The sequence below is a fragment of the Hyperolius riggenbachi genome, chromosome 10 (genome assembly GCF_040937935.1).
Source record: "Hyperolius riggenbachi isolate aHypRig1 chromosome 10, aHypRig1.pri, whole genome shotgun sequence".
Classification (NCBI taxonomy): domain Eukaryota; kingdom Metazoa; phylum Chordata; class Amphibia; order Anura; family Hyperoliidae; genus Hyperolius; species Hyperolius riggenbachi.
In genome coordinates this window covers 50,185,957-50,213,529 of record NC_090655.1, presented here as the reverse complement: position 1 = coordinate 50,213,529, position 27,573 = coordinate 50,185,957, and the positions used below count along the sequence as shown (strand labels likewise).

Below are 27,573 nucleotides of genomic sequence, written 5' to 3'. Positions count from 1 at the left end.
CTGGATGGACATACCTATCTCCTGGCTCTGCCACAGCAGGTCATGCTCTACCATGCTGGATGGATATACCTATCTCCTGGCTCTGCCACAGAAGGTCATGCTCTACCATGCTGGATGGACATACCTATCTCCTGGCTCTGCCACAGCAGGTCATGCTCTACCATGCTGCATGGACATACCTATCTCCTAGCTTTGCCACAGCAGGCTCGGGTCATGCACTACCATGCTGGATGGACAGACCTATGTCCTGGCTCTGCCACAGCATGCTCAGGACATGCTCCCCCATGCTCTGTTACCCTAGATGCAAATATGCAGCCCCTTAGAAGATTATTGTATCTGTCTCTTGGCTCTGTCACCGCAAGCAGGGCCGTTTCTTGGGCAGTGCAAGCAGGGCGACCGCCCTGGGCTCAGATCAGCAAGTAGAAGAAGGGGGGCGCAGGCAGAAGGACATAATGTCTAGGGAGATGGTGACACGTGGTGCAGCCAAATGGAAGAAGTCTCCCAGCGCGATCACCTTCCTTGACTCCTCCTAGGCTGCCTGCATCCGACGTCAAGACCACCGCGTGATGACACCTGATGTCCTGTAGCGGTACTGCAGGCTGTCAGTGCGCTGTGCCCATGGAGGAGTCGGGTTTACAGGCTCTCTTCGCCTGTGTGTTTTCCTGGTCCCTGCTTTCTCCTGGATGAGGGCTGGTCACTAGTAAGTAGGCAGATCTGCTTGTGACCTGTGGCTGTGTGACTGTCCCTAAAGAGTATGGGTTTGTGAGTCTACAGGGGTGGGGGGAGCAATTTTTACACCTTGCCCTGGGTGCAATTTAGCCTAGAAACTGCCCTGACCGCAAGCTTACCATCCTATCAGATACACAGGTGAGATGTCTGCATGACAACCCTTTATATCTTTGCACACTTACCCATTACATTTGCACCTCCTCTGCTGGTTAATGTTCTGTAACAACACTGCCCTCTTCTGGGCCCGGCGCTGCAAAGAGAATTGCTACAAATCAGGCGAAGCTGGAAGACTTCAAGTCAACAACATGCAAACGGATACAAAAAGTAGGGATCTTTTGGGCTCAACAAAGCTGAACATATTTTAACATGTGATTGGATCCTACAACTCATTCGAAATATATAAAACAAGCAAGTCTGAAGGGGAAAAAAAAAAAAAAACACAAATACTTACCTAAGGAGAGGGAAGGTTCTGGGTCCTATAGAGCCTTCCCATTCTCCTCACGGTGTTCTTATTCCGCCGCAGGCGCCTCCATTTGAATCTTCCACTGCGGGGCGGCTCTGTACTGCGCACATGTGAGCGCGCGAGAGAGGGCGCTCGTGCATCCACAGAAAGGAGCAACCCATCTTCGGGAGCCAGCGTGCTTCTGAAGACTCCCGAAGTCAGCTCAACGTGGAAAAGATCAGTCAATGACCCATGGGCCATAGACTGTTAGGGCGGGGACTGCAGGGGAACGGGAGGATCGTGAGGAGATCGGGATGGCTCTTTAGGACCCAGAGCATTCCCTCTCCTTTGGTATTTATTTTTTTGGTTTTTTTGCCCCCTTCAGACTCCCTTTTGAAAAGTCTTAGGGCCCGTTTCCACTACACGCAGATTGGATGCAGAATGGATGCAGAAAAACGGACTCCAATGAATGCCTATGGGAAAATGTGCATCAGAAAAATCGCGTTTAGTGGAAACAGGCCCATAGGCGTTCATTGGAGTCAAATTTTCTGCATCCATTCTGCATCCATTCTGCGTGTAGTGGAAACAGGCCCTTAGTGTGAACTAAGGATAGTCCATAACAAATGATAGTACAACATGCATGTCCAACCTATAATTCACAGTTCTTTCTTGTATCATACCTGCAAAACTGGGCACCAAATGAATGGCTACAACAACCTTAACAAGTGTGGTCAAAATGCTTTTACAGACCCCCTAACTCACTCGCTTCTAGCTAGCAATGATTACATTTGCAGATTAGCTGAGATTAGCAGAGCAGTACAAACTTTTACTTCTCTCTGCATTGAAGGCAAAGTTTTTAGACACAGGGACTGCATGATTGGACCATTCCAATTGGGCCAATCACATTGCACGATTGGAACATTCAAATTGCACTCCTCGACCAATTGAGAAATTTGATTGGTCCAGTCTGATTTTGTCCAATTGTGACTCCAGTCACCCTGTGAATTGAACGGCTGCAATTTAAAATTTCCCATTTAAAACTAATGACTGACATTTGATTGGCTGTTGTAAGCTCCACACACTTTTCCAGAATTTTAACCCCAGTTAAATATTTTTAGCCCCCCCTTTTTTAGCATCTTTTGGTCATCGACACACCCCAAACCCCCCCACCAAGAAAATCACATTTTATTTTGGATTGATATCAAGAATAATTGGTCCATGTTGACTGTAGGCTCAAAATGATACTAGTGGCAGTGATGTGAAATTTTCCCATCATGCTATGCTAGGTACACACAATGAGATTTTGTGGCAGATTTACTGTCAGATTGGTTATTTCCAACATGTTCGATCTGCTTTTTCGAATCAATTTCTTATCGATTATACATAGGGGCGAACGGAAAATCGATCAGAAAATGATCGGAAATCAGATCGGACGAGCTGGCAATAATCGATCTGACAGTAAATCTGCCACAAAATCTCATCGTGTGTACCTAGCTTCAATGTCTATGTTGCGAGTGTGGGACGGAATAAATGGCAGACACACAGCAGCCATCTTGGAATTAATGTTATAGAAGATTAGAGGAAACCTGAGACGACTATTACGGGGGTATTTATACTTACCTGGGGCTTCCTCCAGCCTCATGAGGTGCTTTCCGGTCACTCCGGTGTGTTGTAATCCTCCCCCAGTAATATGGCCTGCCGCTCTCTTCTGTGCAGCATGGGTGGGTACGTGGCGGGGTTGTGCACGGCAAGGCCACGCATGCACAGAAGTGCACGACTGGGCAGATTACCAGTAAGATTAAAACAATGGAGCGGCTGGAGAGGATGGCAAGGGAGCTCACGCACCTCATGGGGCTGGCGGAAGGCCGAGGTAAGTATAAATGCTGCAATAATAGTTGTCTCTGATAACCTTTAAAGAGGAAACTCCAGTGAAAATTATGTAATAAAAAAAGTGCTTAATTTTTACAATAATTATATATAAATGATTTAGTCAGTGTTTGCCCATTGTAAAATCTTTCCTCTCCCTGATGTACATTCTGACATTTATCAAATGGTGACATTTTTACTGCTGGCAGGTGATGTCGCTGGAAGGAGATACTACTTGCTTTTTTGGCAGTTGGAAACAGCTGTTATTTCCCACAATGCAACAAGACTCCCACAGTGTGATGTCATGACCTCAGAGTTGTGAGGCTCTGACATCACACTGTGGAAGGGGTTTCATCACAAAATCAGCCATACAGAGCGTCCTGATGATCCGTTTGAGAAAAGGAATAGATTTCCCATAGGAAATCAGCTACTGATTAGAATTAAGTTCAATTCTTGGTTACAATTTCTCATTAAAGGGAACCAGAGACGAATGTATTCTAAAAATGAATAAAAGATGTTATACATACCTGGGGCTTCTTCCAGCCCCATAAGCCTGGATCGCTCTCACGCTGCCATCCTCCGCTGCCTCTATCGCTGGTACCGGGTCCCGTCACTTCCGCCGGACGTGGCTAGTCTTCTGTATGCACAGGGGCTCCCTCCGGCTCTGGACGCATGCACCTGCGCAGTATGGAGGGAGCGCACTGCGCTTTCGTCGACTGGCCGAAATTACGGGACATGGTACCAGCGGACAGAGGCAGCGGAGGACAGCGGTGTGGGAACGATCCAAGCTTATGGGGCTGGGGGAAGCCCCAGGTATGTATAAATACGTTATTTTATTCCTCTCTGGTTCTTTTTAAGGCTCAGAATCTCAGGTTTGTGGAGATATGGGCTCAGCAGAAACATTTCCCTTTATGCATTGCTGTGAAGCTGCTGTGAACTACACTGAGCATGATTAGACAGTAGATCAGGGGAAATCCAGCAAACTAGGCTGCACTTTTTTTTTGTGTGGTGCAGCATTGAGTAATAGGTTGGTACTGCATCCACAATAATAATAACAGATTGATGTCAGATGAAGAAATTGTATTTTCCCACTACTTACCACCCGGCGACAATGTGCGATGCTGATGGTGACGGCCATCACAATGACAAGAAGCAGGAAGGATCCAACCCCAACTATTATCCAGAAGAGGTTGTTAGATGTATCCAGGAGGATTGTCGGCTTCAGCTCTGCAGATAGAAAGAGGAGAGATCCATAAGGGCTGGACAACAGGCAATAAATATATAAAACCTTTGAGTAACAGTGATCAATCATATGCAGCTCTCACACTGAGAACTTTCTTTAATAAACGCAGTTTATTTTGGACCAAAAACAATAAATCCTTCCTATGTGCGCTACACCTAAATACAATCATAGTGAGTAAAGTTTTAGAAGCCGTCAATATGTTCTGACATGACTGTACTACCTAATGTTTAAAAAAAAATACAATTTTCCTATTAACTAGCTCACCATTAAGGAGTTCTTCCCCTTATGGATCAGAGCAATTATCACATTTCAGCGCTCCACCCTTTCATTCACCAATAACTGTATCACTACTTATCACAACGAAATGATCTATGTCTTTTTCGCCACCAGTTAGGCTTTCTTTGGGTGCTTCATTTTGTTAAGAATTATTTTATTCTAAATGCATTTTAACAGAAATAATAAGAGAAAAAATGGAAAATAAATCATTATTTGTCAGTTTTTGGCTATTATAGTTTTAAAATAAAACATGCTACTGTGGATAAAAGCCACACATTTTATTTGTCCATTTGTCCCGGTTATTACAACGTTTAAATTACGTCCCTTGTACAATGTATGGTGACAATATTTTATTTGGAAATAAAGGTGTATTTTTTCAGTTTTGCATCCGTCACTTATTACAAGCCCTTATTTGCAAATGTAACAGTAATATACCCTCATGACATACATATAAAAAAAACCCTAAGGTAACTATTGATGTATTTTTTATATACAAAATTATTTTGTTAACTATGGGAGAGTGGGGGAGGTAAGGGGATAATTTTAATGGGGATATTATGTATTTTTATGGAATTTGATGAGTTGGGGTGTAATTTACTATTTGGCCAATAGAGCCTCCCAACCCTTGTTTATTACTCCCATGTACTGAACAACAAACAGAAGAAATAATGCGTGCACATTTTACTTTCACTTTTGTCAATGACCACCGGCAATCCTTGGTAAGGGTAAGGAATGATATCAGCATTTTAGGGTAAGGATATCCAACTCCAGTCCTCAACAGCTGGAGGCCTTTACACATTTTTTTGCACAGCTCAAATACATTGATAGGACTGAATGAGGAAAGGCGTGGCTCATCAAGTAGAACATATTTATCCATTCCTCAATTCAGTGGCGTAGCTAAGGAGCTATGGGCCCTGGTGCAAGTTTTACATGGGGCCCCCCAAGCACTCTATACATAACAATTAATACGGCGCACCAAAACCTGCCAATGGCAACTACAGTGTCAGAGGTGCAACAAGGGGATGGGGTACAGTTTGTTAAAGGGAACCTAAACTGAGAAGGATATGGATTTTTCCTTTTAAAATAATACCAGTTGCCTGACCCTCCTGCTGATCCTGTGTCTCTAATACTTTTAGCCACAGCTCCTCAACAAGCATGCAGATCAGGTGCTCTGACTGAAGTCAGACTGGATTAGCTGCATGCTTGTTTCAGGTATGTGATTCACCTACCACTGCAGCCAAAGAGATCAGCAGAACTGCCAGGCAACTGGTATTGTTTAAAAGGAAACATTCTTATCCCTCTCAGTTAAGGTTCCCTTTAATGATTACCACTATTCAAAGTATCTATAGAAGTGATTATTATGAGCACAGGACCAATAGAGAGCTAATACTGTAGTTGAGGGAGGGCCCTTCGGGGCCCCTCTGGCCCCGATGCGGTGGCTACCTCTGCACTCCATCCTAAACACTGACATGGGCTAAAGTTGGACATCCCTGACAAAAGGAAAGGGGGGGGGGGGCGTCCAATCAAAGTTTTACTGGGAGTCACCTGACCTCCATACTAGTACTGTTTCATACCTCACTAGATAAATCTAGTAATGCTGATTGCTAGTGTCGGCTTAGGCACTCAGTGATCAGTATAGTTCTTCATTGTTCAGGCCATTGGTCAGCTTAGTCTCTTGAGGCCGGTTCACACTGAGAACTGCAGCAGTGCACTACAGTAAGATAATGCTGCATGCATTTTTCTTCACACTGTGTAGTCCCATTCACTGTCACAATGAATGGGACTAGCAGTGCAGTGGAGAGCAATGCAGGTGCTGTGTGTTGGTGTATAAACGCATGACAACCTGCATTGCATAGTGTTCATGTTTATTGTTCTGCATTAGTGATGGTCCTATCTAGGAGAACTCATGGAGAAGCATGTGATCAGTTTGGTCAGGTGATACACATGTAAGTCTCTGATTTGCTAGTCATGATCATGTGCTTTGCCAATCTAGCAGCTGATCAAACAAGTCACATACTTCTCCATGTGTTCTAGACATGACCATCACTATTTTATTTGTCACACAAACCCATCTTTTCATTGAAGGAAACTCACCCAGTGTCACACTAGTGCTGATGAGCTTCCTCTCTCTAACCATAACATTGCAGCTCCATTCCCCTAATGTCTCCGGGGTAACTGTCACCTCTGTAGAGAGGGACTTCTGGCCCGGGCTTCCACACTCGGTAATATCACTATTCACGCTGTGCCAACAGAGCTTGCCATCATCACCAATGCAATTTATGTCACACTGAAGGAACACACTGGACTCCATAATGATGTCATCACTGGATTTGGATGCTGAGCAACAGAAGACATGACATATATTATCATATTTTTACATATAACACCATCATATCACATATTTACTTCATATAACTATACCTATATGACATAATACTACATATAATGCCATATTAATGCATATAAAACCTTAATACTACATATATTACCATATAACTATATGTACAGTAAAATCTATTATATATCTATTCTTACACAGTGCACCATTTTTCTATATATAATACCCGTGGCAGTTGCAGAAAGAGAGAGTCTGGGAAAGTGGTATGTGTGTCCCAGATTTCTCTCTTGTGCATTGCAACTGTAATCCTCTCTGGCATTTTGTTTCTTGAGACAGGAGCTCAGGTGAGCTAAGTGATCCACACCCGGATTTTGCTTTTTCCCCTGAGAGGACTTGTCAGCTGGGAAATAAAAGGCTAATAAGCTTAGCCTAGGTTTGCCTGATCGAGGAGAGTACACTGGCTGGTGGAGGTATTATAATCGGCGATTCATGCTGCTACAAAGACTTTATATTTAACTTGTTCTCAGTTCAGGACAAACATTAGATTTTTTCTGTGTAGGGAGGCTTTTTCAGCACTTTAAGTGGGATTAAACTCTGAACATCAACATTTCAGTAACTATTACTGTACTTAAAAGGTAATTTCAAACAGTTCTCCACCTTTAAAAAAAGTTGAATTTCTTAGCTGAGAGCAGTATAATTAAGTACCACTTTGGCAGCCGGGAACAGAAATTGTTGGGCAGGGGAAGTGCTCTGCCTTTCTGACCGGCCTACTCACTGTGCACAAAGGGAGCCAGAGTAAGTCAGGCCCTTACTGATTAAACAGCATATTGTACAGCAATGCAGGTCTGCTAGTCAACCACAGAGCAGAAAATGCTGCCTCACTGACAGGCCACAGCTCCTGAATATTTCCTGCTGGTCACCCAGTGAACAGGATGTGATCCAAGAGCCTGGGAGAGTTTAATAATAGTTGTTCTTTGCTTGACTGTGAGGCCTCCTTTAACTCTGTAAATTATACAGACTGATGTCAGAACCTTTCCTTTGTGAGTCCTGAACTGACAATGTGCATCGTCTGGAGACACATTTTTATGTTAAGACAGGCTATATCTTAAAGATATAGGACTGGGGGCAGGGGGAGGGGAGAGTCTCAGGACATAATACTTACCCGATTGGCCATAATTACTCCAGGCAGGTGAAGCGGTACCCCCACCCGTAGATTTGCAGCCATGGCGGGTTTTAAAAAAAATTTCTGCAGAGGCTCTGGCCGTGCCCATCAGCCTAATTGGTAGCTGCTGCTGAGCTGGGGGCGGAATTCAGCAGAAGCATGACCGCAACTACCTTCCCCAGAGAGGGGGTTGGGGAATAGCCTGTGTCCCAAATACGTTGGATCAGGTAAGTATTTAACACTAAGACCCAACAAACATGCAGCATTAAGACTGAGCCTTCCATGGCAGGCTCTGTCTTTTTTACTGGAACTGCTCTTTAAGAAAAGAAAAAGATAAATCACATTGGAACAGTTTAACACTTCATGTCTTATTCTCAATCTCTTTCCAGGGGAAATCGCTAGCAGGCCGCAGAATTTCCTACTTTAATAAGTGTTTAATGTTCCTCTCTGACATCTTACTGTTTCCAGGAGCTCATGCCAGGACTACAAAGATAAAAGAAAGTGGATTATGCCGCAAATGAAATGAAAAGGATTAAATTAGAATTATTATACAGAAGTTGTGGAGCGATCAATGGATAGTTAATATGATTAAGGCTGCATTGCAGTTTTATTGAACTGAAACCAGAATTTGCGTTCATCATGAAGATACAATATATCTAACTTCATATTGCTATCATGAATTTAATGTAATCAAATAAGAAGGATTGGGGAAGAGATTCAGGAGCAGGACTTTTAATGATGTGCCAATGGAACAGTGTGCTAACCAGATGCAGCATAAATAGAAAACAGAATCCGGGCACCTGAAACTGCAAAACACTCCGACTTTATTCCATACTCAACAAATACATTACGAAGGCAGGGTGTACGGTCTAACAGCTGTTTCATGAGCAACTCTCGCTTTACCATAAGGCACTGTAGGCATGCGCCTACAGGCGCCTGATGAGGAAAAGGCGCTCACTCCCCACCCAAATTACCTCCCTCCCTCCTTCATTATGCAGGGTCCTAAACTGAGTGTAAATGAGAGGTTAGAATTCCTAAAAATTGCAGCGCTCATCCACTGTGTCAAATATTATTGCAAGTCCATAATTCACTCAGGCTTTATATTATTTCCAGATAATTCACAGCCTCTAGCTTCCTATGACAAGGGAAGTAAGGGAGATGTAAGGGAGATGTGACAGCTGACCCAGCCAGCACACTTGCGGTGCAGATTGGTAAGTGGTCTGTAGGTTCATGGAGGGAGAAGTCTAGGGTGCCAGGACATCTGTGCCTATAGGTTCCTGTGATGTAAATCCGAGCCTGACCAATAGTGTGAGCTGGGTGCCTCGAGGTGGCGCTCGCTTTGCGGCGGCCGCTTTGTAGTGGGATGGTGTCTAGGTGGTGGGTCCCTTGTCCTCTTAGCTATTTATACCAGCAAATGTATTCAATGTCTTTTACTGACTGATGTTGGTCTCTGAGGAAGCGAGAGTTGCTCACAAAACGCCTGTTAGGCCGTACACATTACCTTTGTGTCTGTATTTGTTGAGGATGGAATAAAGTTGGTGTGTTTTGCAGTTCCTGGTGCCCGGGTTCTGTTTTCTATTTATGCTGGATATACTGGGTGACGTCTGGAGGGAGGCACAGGAATATACAGCTCCCTCAACAGGCAGCCGTGCCACTATCTTGTGCCGACCCTTATGTGCTTCTACCTACTGGATGCTTCTGAGCAACAGTGACATGGAAACATTGAAGCCCCCACACTCATTTTGTCTACCGAATGCATAGTTCCCAACTGTCCGTTTTTTGGGGGGGGCAGTCCCTCTTTGGGAAGAAAATCCCTCTGTCCCTCTTTCTTCCTCATTTGTCCCTCTTTCAGGACCGATGTACATATCTATGCACATATATGTATTTTTCTACTGAAAGTGTGTTTCTTTGCCTCTAAACTTTTATTCTAATCATTTCAACTGATACACAAAACAAAAGTTTTCCTTCTTAAAACAGAAGGTATTTGTGATAATTCAGGTTGGAATGAGCATATGATGTCTCCCTCAATGCATTACTGCTGAATATGCAAATCATCCTTTGTTGTCCCTATAAGCTAACCACACCTCCATTCCAGCGGTTCTGGAGGTGTGGTTAGCCGCCTTACAGGGACAACAAAGGGTGATTTACATAATTAGCAGTGATGCATCGTAGGAGACATATGCTCACTCCAACCTGAATTATCACAAATACCTTCAGTTTTATGAAGGCAAACTTTTGTTTTGTGCAACATTTTAATAGGAGGGCTTTTTGGTCCTTTGTAGCTCCTTACACACTCCTAGGTGTTCTGGTTCACCATGAGCTTTCTGGGTAGTCGGTAAAATTTAAAGTGATATATTTCTTATTTTTAGATGTTAGAAAACTAATGATAATAGAGAGGACCAGTGTCGTCTGAATGATAAAACAACATATTTTGCGTCTTGAATTCTTTGTGGCATGTGTGTGACTAGCGGTGTGGACAGGTTATACTGTACCTGTGAGAACTGCCACACATACATCTCTCCGCAGCTTCCTCTCTCTCTTGTCGAGTTCCAAAATGACTTCCAGCTTGTACATCCCTTTTCTAGGATCAGAGAGAGGAACATCCAAGCTAGAACCTGAATAGCTGGATGGACAATCTTTAGGCCAGCAGTGGGTGCCATTTTTGAAGATGACAAGGTCAGTGGTCGTGGACTGGTAAGTGACACTCCCTCCCACAACCTTCACGTGGGGCATGTGCCGCACATTGAAGTTGAAATCCCAGGGGATGGTATCAGACTGCAGTCCTGAGCTGTAGACAATGTTCGGAGATGGCTCAAAACCTGGAAAAGTGAAACAAGTATAACGTCATGATTGAAGCTGGAAAGCATTTTTCATACCCTGAAGACCCCCCTTCCCCCACAATATTGTAAAGAGCAGAGGCATAACTATCTCCTGTGGGGGGCCACCTCCTTACATATCCTCCATATCCGTATCCTTCTGATACAGGGGCTGCCCTTGCATATCAGGTGTTGTTGTGGGTGTGGCTGAGGAGAGTTATTGTGGACATGCAGTTATGGTGACTGAGCACGGTGGCCACATTTGTTACATGAGTTCTTGCAAATGGACTTCATGGCCCCGGGGAAGCTATGAGAGAAGGGAATATAAACTTTGGTGGGGGCATTACAGTTTTTACGGGGGACCCCTTCATTTGTACTTGTGCCCCTATTAAATAGTGTGTGTACCTGCCATAATTAATACAGCTCCGCTAGCTTTCTGCCCAAGAAATAGAGGTGTTGTGAGATCAGCTTAAAGTGCACCTGAGGTGAAAATAAACTGATGAAATGGACAACTATATTTAAAAAATGACTTTTTAAGTATGCCATGGTTTCCTTTTATATTTAAACATTAACAAACACTGTTTATAAGTTTGCTTGCTGACCTGTGACCAACGTTTGTATTCAGTGCACCTTGCCATACAGTGCCCTCCCCTTAGGGGCGTAGCTGGGGGGGGGGATAGGGGAAATATGACCCTGGGGGCAGCACTGTGAGGGCGCTTAGTGTGGCCGCCACATCCCCACGTTTGTAAGCTGGCTGTCTGAATTGCCCCTGCTTCCTTTCCTCCCTGTGCAGAGGAATGCAGAAACATTAAGCCCCTAGCTGCTCCACCTGCATGACGTCTCAGGCCAAGATGTCACCTTACAAACCCCCAAACCACCATCAGCTTCACAGCCACCAGTACAGCACAATTAGCCCTGTTGTTTGTGCTGTTATTAGCTTGCTAGTTCTTGACCTCAAAATTGACCTCAGTGAGTACAAATGCTGATAGAGAGTCATAATTGTAGTGACACACATAAAAAAAAAACCCAGGATGTTACCCGATATCTCTTCAAAGGGGGATTTTGAAAACACAATCAGATAGGATACAAATAAAGGGGGGGCCATCTGATCATCAAGTAATGAGGGTTAAGGTGACCATACATTACTCGATCTTTCTGTATGATTAACCAATTGGTTTGATCATTTTATTGGATCGAGGGGAGATCGATAATGTTCCACTCTGCTCAATCCATGGAAATTGGCCAATATCTGGTTGAGTTGCCATGTTTGTGTATGGTTTTTAGTTGCTTTACTCAAAATGATGGAATTTCCTGGAAATCCCCACCACTGGAGGCAGAAGAGTACAACAGACAGGTAAGTATAATTCGCAAAAGAAAGTTAGCAATGTCAGCCTGCATATTTTTCATATTGGATATCCTCTTAAAAGGAATTTTTGAGATTTCAAAGGGGGGTTAGATACCTGCCACACTGATTCTTGTGGAGCAGCTGCCTGCCCCTCCATCCATGGTAATCTGACAAAAGTAGGAACCTTGGTGGCTCAGATCCACGTTCTTCACCTCCAGACTGTTGCTGGACCCCATTTCTTGCTCATCTTTCTTCCAGGAGATCTGGAGACCTGGAACTTGCTCAGGAGATAACTTGACTGTCAGTGTGAGATCTTCTGACATGAGGAGAGCATCAGAAGGTGTTACCACCACTGTTGGGAGGAGACAGGCAGAGATATCAAGATGAATGGCTTTTATTTCCTTTAAAGAACACCTCAGACCAAAAACCGATGTGTAATGGAGTACATACTTTTGTTACTTATGGCATCCCATTTGTTACAACTACCATTAGTAGGCCCTGATTAGTATTAGTCAGGACCCTTGAACAGGAACTAATGGCCCTCAAGCATGCACAGTAGCCTCCCCATAGTCATAAGTTAGCGCCAGGCAAGCAGAAGGAGAGCCACTGTGCATGAGCGAGGGCCATAACTTCCTGTTCAAAGGTCCTGACTAGTACAAGTGGGGGCCTACTAACGGGACTTATAACGGACGAAAGGATGCGGATGGGGGAATCGGACGGCACAGCCTGCCAAAGGATGGCACCTCTTTTCCTCCCTGATACCTTCACAATCCCCTTTGGGAGTGGTTCTTATATTGGCCCTATGCACAAAAGGATCCGCAAACCAACGGTAGTAGAAAATGCTGGTAATTCTTTATTCAGGAATTCCACAAGGCAAGTATAAAAATCACAAGGTTCAACTGACGCGTGTCGGGCTTACAGTCTGCCCTTAGTCATAGTTGAAAGTGAACCTGCAAGGGGAGGGCTTTATGTAGGTGGGGGGGAAAAAACTCCACCCTATACCTCAACCAGCCCTCGCCTTAAAAGTAGACATTACATACATACAATATCTAAAGAGAGACATAATAAATGTACAAACTTTATAAATATGCTCGATTATAATTAATAGCAGCTAACAACAAATGTTAAAAAGATGATGTAAAAGACCAATACTGGAGAGAACATGACAAATGTAAAGCCAGATATAAAAGCCTGTTTGACAAAGGAAAGTAAGAGAACGCACATATTCCATATGAAGAAAAGGATCAAGGATGAAGCAAGTACAAGTGGTTAAGCAAATACATGTGGTTAACAATCATAAACAAGATTTAAATCCCAGCGTGTATTGAGACCCATAGGAGTGCGAGTGTCCATCCTATGGATCCAATAAGCTTCTCACCTCAGAAGTAATCTATAAGTGTCCCCACCTCTCTTGGGACTCACAATACGTTCAACCCCTTGAAAGGTTAAGGAAGAAAGGTCACCCTCATGAACATTCTTGAAGTGTTTAGACACTGCCGACTTTTTGAAAGTCTTCCAGTTGGCACCACAATAATGTTCGGCAATACGAGCTCTCAAATTGCGGGTGGTGCATCCCACATATTGCAAGCGGCAGGAGGTGCAGGAAATAACATAGATAACGCACCTCGTGTCACAATTTACATATTGTTTAATGGGAACACTATTTCCAGTCGCAAAAGAGAGGATGGAGGAACCTTTCTTATGACAGTGACAATAGTTACATGTTGGAAAACCACACGGATAAGAGCCCACCGTGGCAAGCCAAGTGGGGACACGGGACAGGGGAGTGGATTGGAAATAACTTGGGGAAAGAATCGACCCTAGAGTACGTGCCCTTCTTGCAGAGAAACGACATCCCTGTTGTAGGATAGCTTTAAATTTGGGATCAGAATTTAGCACTGGAAGATATTTCCTCACAATATCTGTGATTTTATTAAATTCGAGGCTGTATTCCGTGACAAAAGTAACTCTCTCATCCTGGTCCCCACCCCGATTCCTGGTAGTTAAAAGTTCACTGCGTGGTTTCCTGGTGCCTCTAAAACGTCCCCGAGTTAACTGGTTCTGAGTGTATCCTCTCTGCCTCAATCGGTCCTCAACTAGATTGCATTCGTGTTCCAATTCTTCAGGACTAGAGCAATTACGAGCTGCTCGAGTGAATTCCCCTGTGGGGATAGCATTGATGGTGTGTCTAGGGTGACAGGAGCTAGCGAGAAGTATAGAGTTACCTACTGTAGGTTTGCGAAAGGTCTTGGTAGAAACTCGATGGAGCTTGGTGTCTCCAGTCAGGGTCAAGTCCAAGTAGTCTATGCAAGTGTCATGATGATTGATCGTAAAGTTTAGATTTAATTCGTTGCAATTAACATAGACCAGAAAATCCTCGAGGAGGTCAGGAGGACCCCCCCACACCAAAAGTAAATCATCTATAAATCTGCCATACCAAACTATGTGGGAGGCAAAGGGGTTCTCGTCCCCAAAGATGCGGAGCTCCTCCCACCAGCCCATATAAAGGTTAGCAAGGGAGGGGGAAAACTTTGCCCCCATGGAAGCCCCGCATCTCTGGAGGTAGAACCCCGAATCAAACATAAAATAATTGTGTGTGAGGAGGTACACCACGGCCCCCCCGAGGAAAGACTGCAAGGAGATATCAAAGGTAGAATATTTCTCAGGATGAAAGTTTAGGGTCTTCAAAGCAAGATCATGCGGGATTGAAGAGTACAAAGAGGTGACGTCTAAGGTCACCCAATGGAACCGATCCTCCCACACAAAATCTGTGAAACTAGACAAAACGTGTCGGGTATCCTGCAGGTAGCCCGGTAGTCTCAGAACAAGGGGCTGCAGATGTGAATCGACCCACTCGCCAAGGCGCTCGCCCATGGAGCCAATGCCAGCCACAATGGGGCGGCCCCGCGGGGGAGCGCCCGGCTTGTGTATCTTCGGGAGGTGGTGGAACACCGGGACGACAGGGTGCAAGGGACACAAGAACTCAGACATGTTCCTAGTAATGACACCCATGCTCTGTCCCAATTCCAACAGCCCCCGAAGATCAACGAGGAAATCCTGGGTAGGATCCCGGAGTAAGGGCCGATACACATCCGCATCACCAAGCTGTCTCAGGGCCTCCGACCGATAATCGACGGCGTCCAAGACAACGACAGCTCCCCCCTTGTCCGCCGAGCGGATGACAATGTCTACATTCTCCCGTAGGGAGTTTAATGCCTGCCGCTCGGAAGCAGAGAGATCAGACGGTGCCCTGGACGACCTCGACAGACTAGCAAGCTCACTCTCTATGAGATCCTGAAAGGTATCTACCTCAGGGGACCTGGCATTGATTGGGTAGAAAGAGGGGTTAGAAGTTTTGATGGGTATCACTTGAGCCGTATTTACCCCCACTGTACTACTGTCATCCAGGGCCTGTAGCACCAAAATGTTCCTTATGTCGCGGAAAGAGGAAACATCCTCAATTTGGTTCCGCGGCAAGGGAGCAGGTGCTAAGGGTTCAACCACCTCAGAGGAATTGTTAAGGAAATGTTTCTTTACCACCAGATTTCTCACAAACTTGTTGAGATCTAAGATGGTTCGAAACAAGTCAAAATGGCTAGAGGGAGCAAAGGATAAGCCCCTAGACAACAATTTAATTTGTTCAGAGGAGAGGGCGCAACTAGAAAGGTTAATGACATTGCAAGCAATGGGCTCTGGATTGGAAGCTACCTGGTTTTTCGATTTTCTATGTTTGCGCCCTGCTCGTCTGACACGTTTCTTTTTTGTTTTCGTTTTTTGGTTTTGTTTGATTTCCGTTGTGTTCTGTAATAGGATGGCTGAGGAATGGGAACCCCTGACGTCTGGAGTAAGGGAGGGTCCTCTGTCTGTTGGACAGTGTTGGAGAAGATGGTAGATTGTAGGGCTCTGCGGTTAGAGTCTGAAGCCTCCGAAGCATCCGACAGGGAGCCTGAAGTGTCTAATGAGCTGAAACTGACGTTTTTCTTGGGGGTAAACTTTTTTAAAATGGATCTGGGAGACCTATGGAAAGACTCCCATCTCCCCCATTCATACACTACATTGCGACTGTAATCATTTGTGTCCCTAAGAAATTTGACTCGTTTTGTCTCCATGATAATAGTTTCAAGTTTATTGATATTATTTTTTAATTTGGAGTGTAAATCATCATGGAGACTCAAGGAGCCAAACTTTTTTAGATCCTGATGCGTCTTGTCTATCTGCAGCTTGAGATCTGTCAATTTTTGATCCTCATATGAGACTATCAACCTCATAAGCTGCAGAGAGCAGTCAGTCAGGATCTGATTCCACTCAATGACAAATTTGTCAGAGTAGATGGTAGTAGGAACTTTTTTGATACGTAAACCTCTAGGTATAATACCCTTGCTAATATAGTGTTTCAAGCTAGTGACGTCCCACCAGAGACGCACCTCTTTGTCCATTAGACACTCTAAGGTAGTATATAGGGAGTGCAGTGTGAGTTCCGGCTGTAGACTAGCTGCACCACAATCTCCCGAAAACACAGACATAAACTTATCTTTACGTTCCGAATCCTGCAACAAATCACCATATACGTTAAGATTTAAATTTGGATCAAAATTGTAATGAGATACATTGACATTGTCAGTCTGTTTAGAAGATGTATCAGAAGAACCGACAGCTATGCCATTATACGTGGTGTCATTAAAAGACAAATCGACATCTGCAGCCACGGGCTGTTCAAGTGATTGTATAGTATCAGCAGTCTGGCTAGATGACATAGACTCAGTCGGATACAAAGGGTAACCAATGTTCAAATTAGAATGCATGGGCAAAGCACCATTTAGTGTAGATGCTGGCAAATAGTTGTGGTATAAACCTGAAAACATAGGTTTCTGTGGTATACCATAAGATTGTCCCAACTGGTGATGAAAAGGTGGTATATGAGTGGGCACATTGGCAAAAGATTGCATGTTGGAAGGCAAAAAGTTCAGTCTCTGGACGTCCGCATAGGTTGGCTGTGAACCCGCATAAGTAGAATTTTGAGTAGACAAAGACTGCGGGAAAATGTGTGGCATAGCAACACTAGAGGCGGTAGCATGTACTGGGGCCAAAGACTGAAGGGCTGAAGTGACATATGTGCCGGTAGAAAAGTTAGTGCCAGAGGAGTAGTTAGGAATAGCCCCCATACAATAAGGCACTGCAATAGGATAATGAACATCACTCACCGAGGGTCCATGTCTGTTGGTGTCCTCTAAAGAGGGCATGGTTGAAGGTCCAGGATGAGAGAATGCAGCGGTAGTCATAGGATGGATGTCATATCGTAATTGGGCCAATCGAAGTAACTCCCGTGTGGACAACTGGGTCAGGAGGGGCGAGCCAGGAGAGCTGTGTGACGCTGGAATAGCAGACGCCATCTGTGCAGCATCGTGCTTCCCCGCTATGACGTCACCTCCGGGGGAAGTGTGTGTCTGTGAGGTCCCGCCGACTACTGCAGACGGCATAGAAAGTTCCTCTACAGCGCTCCCGCTGCCGGGCACCAGTGACGCAGCCGCAGCAGGGCTTGGATCCCTCTGGATGACATCAATGCGGCGAGGACTCTCCGAAGCCACCGGACCAGAAGTCGCATTCAGGTGCTCAACTCGTGCACCAACCTGGACAGGAGGAGGGAGGCCGCCCGATCATTAGCCATCAAAGTGGGCTGCGTGACAGCAGGTAAAAACATAGCAGCAGGAGACGTGCTGAAAAGGGCATGATGTGCAATGTTCTCGCCTTTGGCAGTATTCAGTATAGGATGTTTGGAGCGTAATTCCATGTTGCAATCCAGTAATGGTATAAAAGAGTGATATTACACGTAAGCCATAAAAGTGGAATGGAATGTCCAGCATGTAGGGGGGAGCATAAAGACAGGCAGCAAAAGATATGTGGTGAGGAATCAAAATGCTCAAAACCCCCTACCAGTTCGACTAGTGGATGCAGGATCTGGGAAGCCAAGCCAGTTCAGGAATATGCACAAAAGGATCCGCAAACCAACGGTAGTAGAAAATGCTGGTAATTCTTTATTCAGGAATTCCACAAGGCAAGTATAAAAATCACAAGGTTCAACTGACGCGTGTCGGGCTTACAGTCTGCCCTTAGTCATAGTTGAAAGTGAACCTGCAAGGGGAGGGCTTTATGTAGGTGGGGGGGAAAAAAACTCCACCCTATACCTCAACCAGCCCTCGCCTTAAAGGAGACATTACATACATACAATATCTAAAGAGAGACATAATAAATGTACAAACTTTATAAATATGCTCGATTATAATTAATAGCAGCTAACAACAAATGTTAAAAAGATGATGTAAAAGACCAATACTGGAGAGAACATGACAAATGTAAAGCCAGATATAAAAGCCTGTTTGACAAAGGAAAGTAAGAGAACGCACATATTCCATATGAAGAAAAGGATCAAGGATGAAGCAAGTACAAGTGGTTAAGCAAATACATGTGGTTAACAATCATAAACAAGATTCAAATCCCAGCGTGTATTGAGACCCATAGGAGTGTGAGTGTCCATCCTATGGATCCAATAAGCTTCTCACCTCAGAAGTAATCTATAAGTGTCCCCACCTCTCTTGGGACTCACAATACGTTCAACCCCTTGAAAGGTAAAGGAAGAAAGGTCACCCTCATGAACATTCTTGAAGTGTTTAGACACTGCCGACTTTTTGAAAGTCTTCCAGTTGGTACCACAATAATGTTCGGCAATACGAGCTCTCAAATTGCGGGTGGTGCATCCCACATATTGCAAGCGGCAGGAGGTGCAGGAAATAACATAGATAACGCACCTCGTGTCACAATTTACATATTGTTTAATGAGAACACTATTTCCAGTCGCAAAAGAGAGGATGGAGGAACCTTTCTTATGTTCTTTTTGAGCATTTTGATTCCTCACCACATATCTTATATTGGCCCTCTTTTATTTAAAGAGACCCTCTTGCTCCTCCTCACTATATCCCTTTCTTGTAAAGTGACCAAACCAACAGAAGATCCAAATACTCCACAAGGGCAGCTGTACACACCACACCCTCAGCCTTTTCCAGTGGTTGCCATTACACAACCGTTCCATGTTTTATTCACTTGCAGGAACTGCAGGTTTTCCTTGCTCCCGCCATTACAGTATATACAGAGGTCTCTGTATTACAAGATTATATAAAATGCTAATTTGCAAAAGTACAAGATTCTTGTACAATAAAACTGACCACATCCCATTACACTTTTGCAACTGACCTGGCAGCGCAATCCTTACCTTTATAGACGAAGAGCTGCACGGTGCTAGCAGTGGCCTTGTCCTTCCCACACGTGTACGTTCCGCCATCCTCCAGCTGGACGTTGGTTACCTCCAGGTCATTGGTGGTATCGGAGCGCACACTGAAACGGCTCAAATCTGTGCCTTGAGCTGACAACATAATAATAATATTCTGCCATAAAACAGTTATGAAAAGTCAACTCACAGGTGAAGTATTACAGATTTTTTTTTCTACAGTTGACATAATTTTTTAAAAAACAATCTTGAAGAAATTTGTCTGAAAATCTATTTCTGTATTTTCCAATACATCATTAATTCCAGTGACTGATCCAATGTGATTACTGAACAAGAGGAATAATTATAAGCGGTTTATTGGCCTTCTCTGTGGTTTGATCTGGTCTTTATGGTTAGTTTTGATCACAGTATTACCTTTAGCAGCCTGGCTTAAGTAGCGCCTGTATCCTGAGTATCGGAGGAGAAGAACTCCATTCTTGTTCCAGTCGATTAAACCCTTTGGCTCCATTTTGCATGGCAGGGTGACTTTCTTACCAGATTCCACCAATATTATGTCTCCAGACACCAATAGCATGCCTGGAATACAATGTGTGGGTCAGCAACACCAGCAACATGACTGTAGTACAGTGCATGGGGCAATAACAACAGCAACATGACTGAAATACAATGTGTGGGGCAATAACAACAGCAACATGACTGTAGTACAATATGTGGGGCAATAACAACAGCAACATGCCTGAAATACAATATGTGGGGCAATAACAACAGCAACATGACTGAAATACAATATGTGGGGCAATAACAACAGCAGCATGACTGGAATACCATGTGTGGGGCAACAACAACAGCAACATGACTGAAATACAATATATGGGGCAATAATAACAGCAACATGCCTGTAATACAATATGTGGGGCAACAACAACAGCAACATGACTGAAATACAATATGTGGGGCAATAATAACAGCAACATGCCTGTAATACAATATGTGGGGCAACAACAACAGCAACATGACTGAAATACAATATGTGGGGCAATAATAACAGCAACATGCCTGTAATACAATATGTGGGGCAATAATAACAACAGCATGACTGAAATACAATATGTGGGGCAATAACAACAGCAACATGACTGAAATACAATATGTGGGGCAATAATAACAGCAACATGCCTGTAATACAATATGTGGGGCAACAACAACAGCAACATGACTGAAATACAATATGTGGGGCAATAATAACAGCAACATGCCTGTAATACAATATGTGGGGCAACAACAACAGCAACATGACTGAAATACAATATGTGGGGCAATAATAACAGCAACATGCCTGTAATACAATATGTGGGGCAATAATAACAACAGCATGACTGAAATACAATATGTGGGGCAATAACAACAGCAACATGACTGTAATACAATATGTGTGGGCCAATAACAACGGCAGCATGACTGGAATACAACGTGTGGGTCAGCAACAGCAGCAACATGATTGGAGTACAATGTGTGGGGCAGCAAAGGAAGCAACATGACTGGAGTACAATGTGGGGCAATAAAAACAGCAATGTGACTGGAATACAAGTGTGGAGCAGTAAATAACACCAGCAACATAACTGGAAAACAATGTGTGGGGCAATAAAAACAGCAACATGACTGGAATACCATGTGTGGGGCAATAACAACAGCAACATGACTGGAGTACAATGTGTGGGTCAGCCATAGCAGCAACATGACTGGAATACTATATATGGAACATATATATAGTAAAAGTTTGGAGCCCTCACCACTCCCAGCATACAGACCTGAATGAGCTGGCTGGATGGGACTGATCCATTATGGTGAGTGCAAGCACGCCAGGCAAGGGAAGGGAAGTAGGGCTGGTTCACACTACCAACGCTTTTTCAGAGCACTTGATTTGAAATGCTCTTCCAAATATAAATTTTTTTCACATAAAATCCCATTGCTCAAGTGAGACACACACAGAGCATTACATTAGCAAGAGCTTTTTTTTTTTTTTTTAAATCACAAGCACTTATTCAAGTGATGGGAGTGTGAATCAGCCCTAATGGATGACGGCTTTGGGCTTTGGCAAGCGAACCTGCATTTACGTTGGGATTTGCGATAGGGGGCTACCTTTAGGCCTATAGGCTCCCCAGGTGTAATTCAGGCCCCGGGTGTGCACATTAGATTGCCAGCTCCCAGGACAACACTGGTCGGAGCTGTATAAACCACGGTGTAATCTATATAGAGATACTGAAGATAAATAGACCCTGGATGGGTCTGCTCTATAGAAGGGCTGGAATGGAGTATATAGTCGCCATTCCCATCAGTCTGTATGTAGAATGCTATACCTGGGATTGGGAAGGGGAGGGCAGTGATTAATGATGCTGTTTATCTCACAGGTGACTATGGCAGAGGCTGCTACATCTTCATTACCCCACGTGTGGCACTCACATCTCTGGATGCACAGGAGACCCAGGAGAGGCCCCTGGAACAGCTTCATCTCAGCTATCTGATGGCAGATTTGTCTTAATCTCTCCTCCGGGATCCCCGACAGGTCCAAAGAGCTGCGAACAGGAGAGAGGAGAGGTTACCAGCAATGGAGCTGCTGCCCTGATTTATGGGCACATTCTGATATTTATAGTAATGTGTCATCGCTGCACAAACTATATCCTTACTCTGTAATATTGTAACAATAGTGTGGCTGCATCTCTACAGCAGATTCTGCTGGAATTTATCTCACAGAACAAGTATCCCTTCAGCAGGGCCAGTTCAAGTAACAATTGGGCCCTAGGGCAAAATTAGCCTGGGGGGCCCCCCAACAGACACCCCCCACCAAAAAGCGCCATTAGAGGCCATCTGTTGCAGCCAAATTTCCCTCCTGGGCCCCTGAGCTGGCTGCTGACCCTTCCCCAATCACCTCCCAACTTAACAGACTCTGCAGAGTCCTTGGGGAGCAACAGTTAAGATGGGGGAAGGACACCTTGGGGGCCCCTACAGGCTCTGGGGCAACTAGCCCATTTTTTCCTATGGTAGCTCCGGCCCTGCCCTTCAGGGTGTCTGGGGTGGCTGGACTGAGTACGCCAGACACACTGAAGGGATACTTTATAGACCTCTATGCTCCGATGGTCCCCAGCTAGTCCAGCCCTTATGTGACTTTGCCAAAAACTTGTACAACTCCACAGTAACAGGTCACCTGGTATGCTATACCTGGGAATATGCCATTGCCAAACCTCAAGTGGATTGCTCAAACGGTGTTGGATAAAACCAAAGTACAAAGGAGAGGCGGCACACCACTGCCTTGTATTTGCGAAATAGAAGCACTACATGTTATGGACTCGCAGGTCCTCCATCAGGTGCACCGTGCATAACAGCGTCTGAACACACATAATGCAAATATAAGCTCTCACGTGGGTGACTCCACCCGAGCTGTACATTTGCTCCACCTAACACATCATTAACCCTAAGTGCACTGAGGCCGGTTTGACACTAAATGTTGGCGAAACATGCTTCAGGCTAATCTTGATATTGACTATGCCATAGCTCCCAACTGTCCCTCTTTTGAAGGACAGTCCCTCTTTGTCCCTCTATGCATGTAAATATATATATTTCTCCACTAAAAATGTTTGTTAGACTCTAAACTTTATTCCCATCCTTTAAATTGATATATTACTCATTTTAAAATGTTAATATGAAGGAAAATGAACCAGGATAGAGAGAACCAGTGTGGTTTGATTTATAAAACAACAATTATAAAACAACACATTTTACTTATGGTATGCATGACTAGGGGTGTGATGGGGGTGTTATCAGGGGCGTGGCAGGGGTGTGGCTTGCGTGTCCCTTTTTCTCATCTCAAAAAGTTGTGAGGTATGACTATGCTGACACGTTGACTTTTATAGTGTATGTTATACCTGCTATCAGTGGTGTAGCTGAGGAGCTTGGGGGCCATATGCGAGTTTTACATGGGGCCCCTAGCTCTCTATTGATATGAAGCCCCAAAACCTACCAAAAACAGTTTCAGTGTCACAGAGATGTAATCAGAGTAAGGAAACCACTATTTCAGGGCACATATAGAGATGTTCATTACAAGCATAGCAACAATAAACAGCTAATAAGATGGATGAAGGAGGGCCCCTACTTTGCCCCTCTGGTCCAGGGGCCCCGGTGTAGTCGCAACCTCTACATCCCCCATTGCTACGCCACTGCCTACTGGCTATTTTAGGCTAATAGTTAAAAACTATGTTTTAGAATTATCAGCTTGTTGCAAATTTGCTACGGACCTTTAAATCCTTACGCTTTTTTTCCCTTGTTCTATGTATTGATCTATCGAGGGGTGTCCCTATACACTAGCATTATTTATTATATATTTATCACACAGGACAGCAGATATACCACCAACCTGGGAAGAGGAGGGACGAACATGATGCTGAACTTGCCTCCTGCTTCTGTGGCCCTCACAGAATCAGAATCAGAATTCAGAATCAGAATCAGAATTCCTTTATTTCGCCAAGCACGGGTGGGCCGTGCCCGGAATTGGATTTGGCACATTGATGGCATAGAAAGAGTCGAAAACAACAGAGAGGAGTAGTACACCAGAGCAAGAGTAGTACAACAGAACATGATTAATACAACAAGACATGAGAATACACATTTGTGGTAGGGTCCAGCAGGGACAGCAGCGTGTGACAGCAGATAACACTGGCATGACCTAACCAAGGCAGATAACAAGCAGCCGCAGCCGAGGTCGGATGTTAGACTACAGACGGCTACAGAAGGGGGGGGGGGGGTTGGACAGTAGAACGGGCAGAGTTCAAGAGTCTAATGGCAGTGGGGAAAAGGTGTTCATGCGCCTACTGGTTTTTGCAGGGATGGACTGGAACCTCCGACCTAGTTTGAGTCGCCTGAAAAAACTGTGACCAGGGTGTGAGTGGTCACTCACAACTTTCATTGCTCTGTTACGCAGCCTGGTGTTGTAGATGAGATCTAGAGGGGGAAGAGGTTTCCCCGATTATCCTCTCCGCAGAGCTGATGACCCTCTGAAGTTTGTATCTGTCACTGGTGGTGCAGCCAGCAAACCAGACCAGGATGGATGAGCAAAGAACTGACTCTATCGTCGCAGAGTAGAAGGACCTCAGAAGTTCTTGGGCAATACCAAACTTCTTTAGTTGGCGAAGGAAGAAAAGTCTTTGCTGAGCCTTCTTCTGAGTTGCGGTGGTATTAGCCTTCCAGGTCAGGTCGTCAGAGATGGTCGTACCCAGAAGGCGGACGCTAGGAACCCTAGCGATTTCGGTACCCTCGATGTACATCGGGGGGGGGGGGGGAATTACTGGTATACTTCCTGAAATCAATGACCATCTCCACAGTTTTGGCTGTGTTGAGAACCAGCTTATTCTCTCTAAACCAATTGCAGACTCTGTCGACCTCCTGGCAGTAGACCTGCTCGTCATTCTCACTAACAAGGCCAACAATTGTGGTATCGTCCGCAAATTTGATGATTTTGACAGAGTCCGCAGTGGATGTGCAGTTATTTGTGTATAGAGAGAACAGGAATGGTGACAAGACGCAGCCCTGAGGGGCTCCAGTGTTTGTCACTCTCGGTCTGGAGAATATGTTGCCCAGCTTCACAACCTGGGACCTGTTCGAGAGAAAGTCTGTGATCCAGAGGCGAAGAGTAGGATGGACTTCCAGCTCCGTGAGACTGTCATGCAGGATACGGGGGCAGATGATGTTTAAGGCCGAGCTGATGTCCAGGAGAAGGATTCTAGCATAGGAGTTCGGCCTGTCTAGGTGGTCAGTGATAAATTCCAGGCAGATGTTGATAGCATCGTCCGTGGACCTGTTTGCTCTGTATGCGAGCTGGAGAGGGTCCAGTCGGTCTAGAGTAGTGATCTTGAGCAGAGACAGGACCACTTTTTCAAAGGTCTTCATGACCACTGATGTTAGGGCCACGGGTCTGAAGTTGTTTAGGTCTGAAACCCCTTGCTTTTTTGGGACGGGAATGATGGTGGATTCCTTGAAACATGTAGGGACCTTCCCCGAGGGACCTGGCATAGATAGAGGTGAGGACGGGGGCCAGCTGCCGTGAGCAGGTCTTCAGACATGCCGGTGACACGCCATCAGGGCCAGATGCTTTCCTGGCATTCAGGGAAGACAGAAGGCGAAGAACGTCGGCCTCGGATACTGTCAGGGAAGGGCATGTGCTCGAGCTAGGTTCAGTGCACCTAACAGCAGGGGGGAGGGGGCGGAAGGAGTTGATTGCCCCCCAGGGGTAGCTGGGACCTCAAACCTGCAGTAAAAGTTGCTGAGTTCCTCGACTAGCTCGGAGCAAGGAGTAGCCTGTTGGGGTGGGGGTTTATAGCTAGTGGCAGCCTTCAGGCCCTTCCAGACAGCCCGAGGGTCGTTAGAGCGGAGATTGTTCTGGATCTTTTCAGCATGTGATCGTTTTGCAGGACGTAGTTCCCTGTTGAGGGAGTTTCTTGCCGACCTGAAGTCCTCCAGGGAGGCAGACTTATGAGCGGCTTCCTAGCGCTTCCGCAGTTGACGCAGCTTATTTGAGAACCACGGTTTATCATTAGGGTAAATCTTGAAGGACCTGGTGGGTACACAGGATTCCTCGCAGAAGCTAATATAGGATGAAACAGCATCAGCCCACACATCTAGGTCGGGTGATTCCAGTGCCTTCCAGTCCGTGCAGTCGAAACACTCCTGGAGTTGGAGCTTGGCTTCATTTGACCACACTTTAGTAGACCTCAGCACTGCTTTCGCTGACTCCAAGCGCGCCGCGCCTTCTGTAGGTGGGAACCAGATGGATGAGGCAGTGGTCAGAGGAACCGAGAGCAGCCCATGAGACGGCCTTGTAGGTGTCCTTTAGAGGCGTATAACAGTGGTCAAGAGTGCTGCCGTTCCTGGTGGGGCAGACCACATGCTGGTGGTAGCGTGGGAGCTTATGCCGGAGGTTTGCTTTGTTGAAGCCACCCATGATGATAAACAGTCTGGAAGGGATGTCTCCCACTGCGTGATGGTGTCGCTGAGGTCCCGCTGAGCAGATTTAACGTCAGCGTCAGGAGGAATGTACACACCTCCGAGGACGTAGGAGGAGAACTCTCTGGGCGAGTATGTAGGCTTGCAGTTAATGAGTAATAGTTCGATGTTGGGGGTGCACTTTTTGACTAGTACTGATGTGCTTGGGCTCCATGCGGAGCTGACATAGAAACAGATTCCCCCACCTTTCTTTTTCCCTGAGAGGGTGGGGTCACGGTCCGCGCGTATAATGTTGAAGCCCGGGAGGAGAAGGGCATTGTCTGGGATGACCTCCTGCAGCCACGTTTCCGTGAAGCAGATGACTGGGGTGTTATTGCCTAGCTCCCTCTTGTTACTGATAAGGCGAAGTTCATCCAGCTTGTTAGGAAGGGAGCGGACATTTGCCAGGAGGGCCGAAGGAATGGCTGAGCGCAGACCCCTTTTCCGCAATCTCACAAGGGCCCACGCCCGGCAACCCCTGCGCCGCTGACCTGAATGGACCGGTGGGTCAGGGCTGGTGATTTTTTGGATGTGGCTCAAGACGGAATTGTAAAGGAGACCACTGTTCGGGAGGGAAGAGCTGCAGGATTCCCAGAGGGAGAGCTGCATCCTGGTGTAGGCAGTGCGGGGCACGAGGGGAGGTGAAGGGGGGAACTGAGCGACCATTCTGCTGGGGGGGGGCAGCCACCTGTGGTGCGCTGTAACCCTTGGAGTGGGCCCCGACAGTCAGGGAGAGCAGCCGTGCAGGAGCACCTCAACACAGTCCAGTCTGACATCTATAAAGTGTTAACTGCACCAACATACGCAGCTGCCAGGCTTTCTACAGTTATCAGTAGTGATGTGTTCGAATTTCGCATGATAATAATTTTGAATCCAAATTCGCAACTGTGATGCAAAATGGTACTGCAAAATTTCCAGCAAATTTGTAATTAATTTCGCTTGTAGCCGTAATTAGAATTCTTAATTTTGCAATTACTTGTAACTAGGCAACATTTTGTAATTAGTTGGAATCAATACTGCCAACTTTAACGGTTAATAGCAAAGCCCG

The 27,573-nt window shown here is 45.4% G+C and overlaps 1 protein-coding gene across 2 annotated transcripts in view; it reads right to left on the bottom strand.

Annotated features, from left to right (window-relative positions):
- Positions 1–27,573, bottom strand: part of LOC137533821 (T-cell surface glycoprotein CD4-like) — a 49,836-nt gene that overhangs the window by 1,816 nt on the left and 20,447 nt on the right. For both annotated transcript variants that reach the window (XM_068255074.1, XM_068255075.1), the window contains exons 2-9: positions 21,957–22,069; positions 19,911–20,072; positions 19,482–19,631; positions 12,333–12,569; positions 10,549–10,875; positions 6,651–6,893; positions 4,137–4,264; positions 912–979 (exon numbers count right to left, since the gene is read on the bottom strand). In XM_068255074.1, coding sequence (XP_068111175.1) covers positions 912–979; positions 4,137–4,264; positions 6,651–6,893; positions 10,549–10,875; positions 12,333–12,569; positions 19,482–19,631; positions 19,911–20,072; positions 21,957–22,005 — 1,364 coding nt within the window. In that variant the 5' untranslated portion in view covers positions 22,006–22,069. The remainder of the gene's footprint in view (positions 1–911; positions 980–4,136; positions 4,265–6,650; positions 6,894–10,548; positions 10,876–12,332; positions 12,570–19,481; positions 19,632–19,910; positions 20,073–21,956; positions 22,070–27,573) is intronic.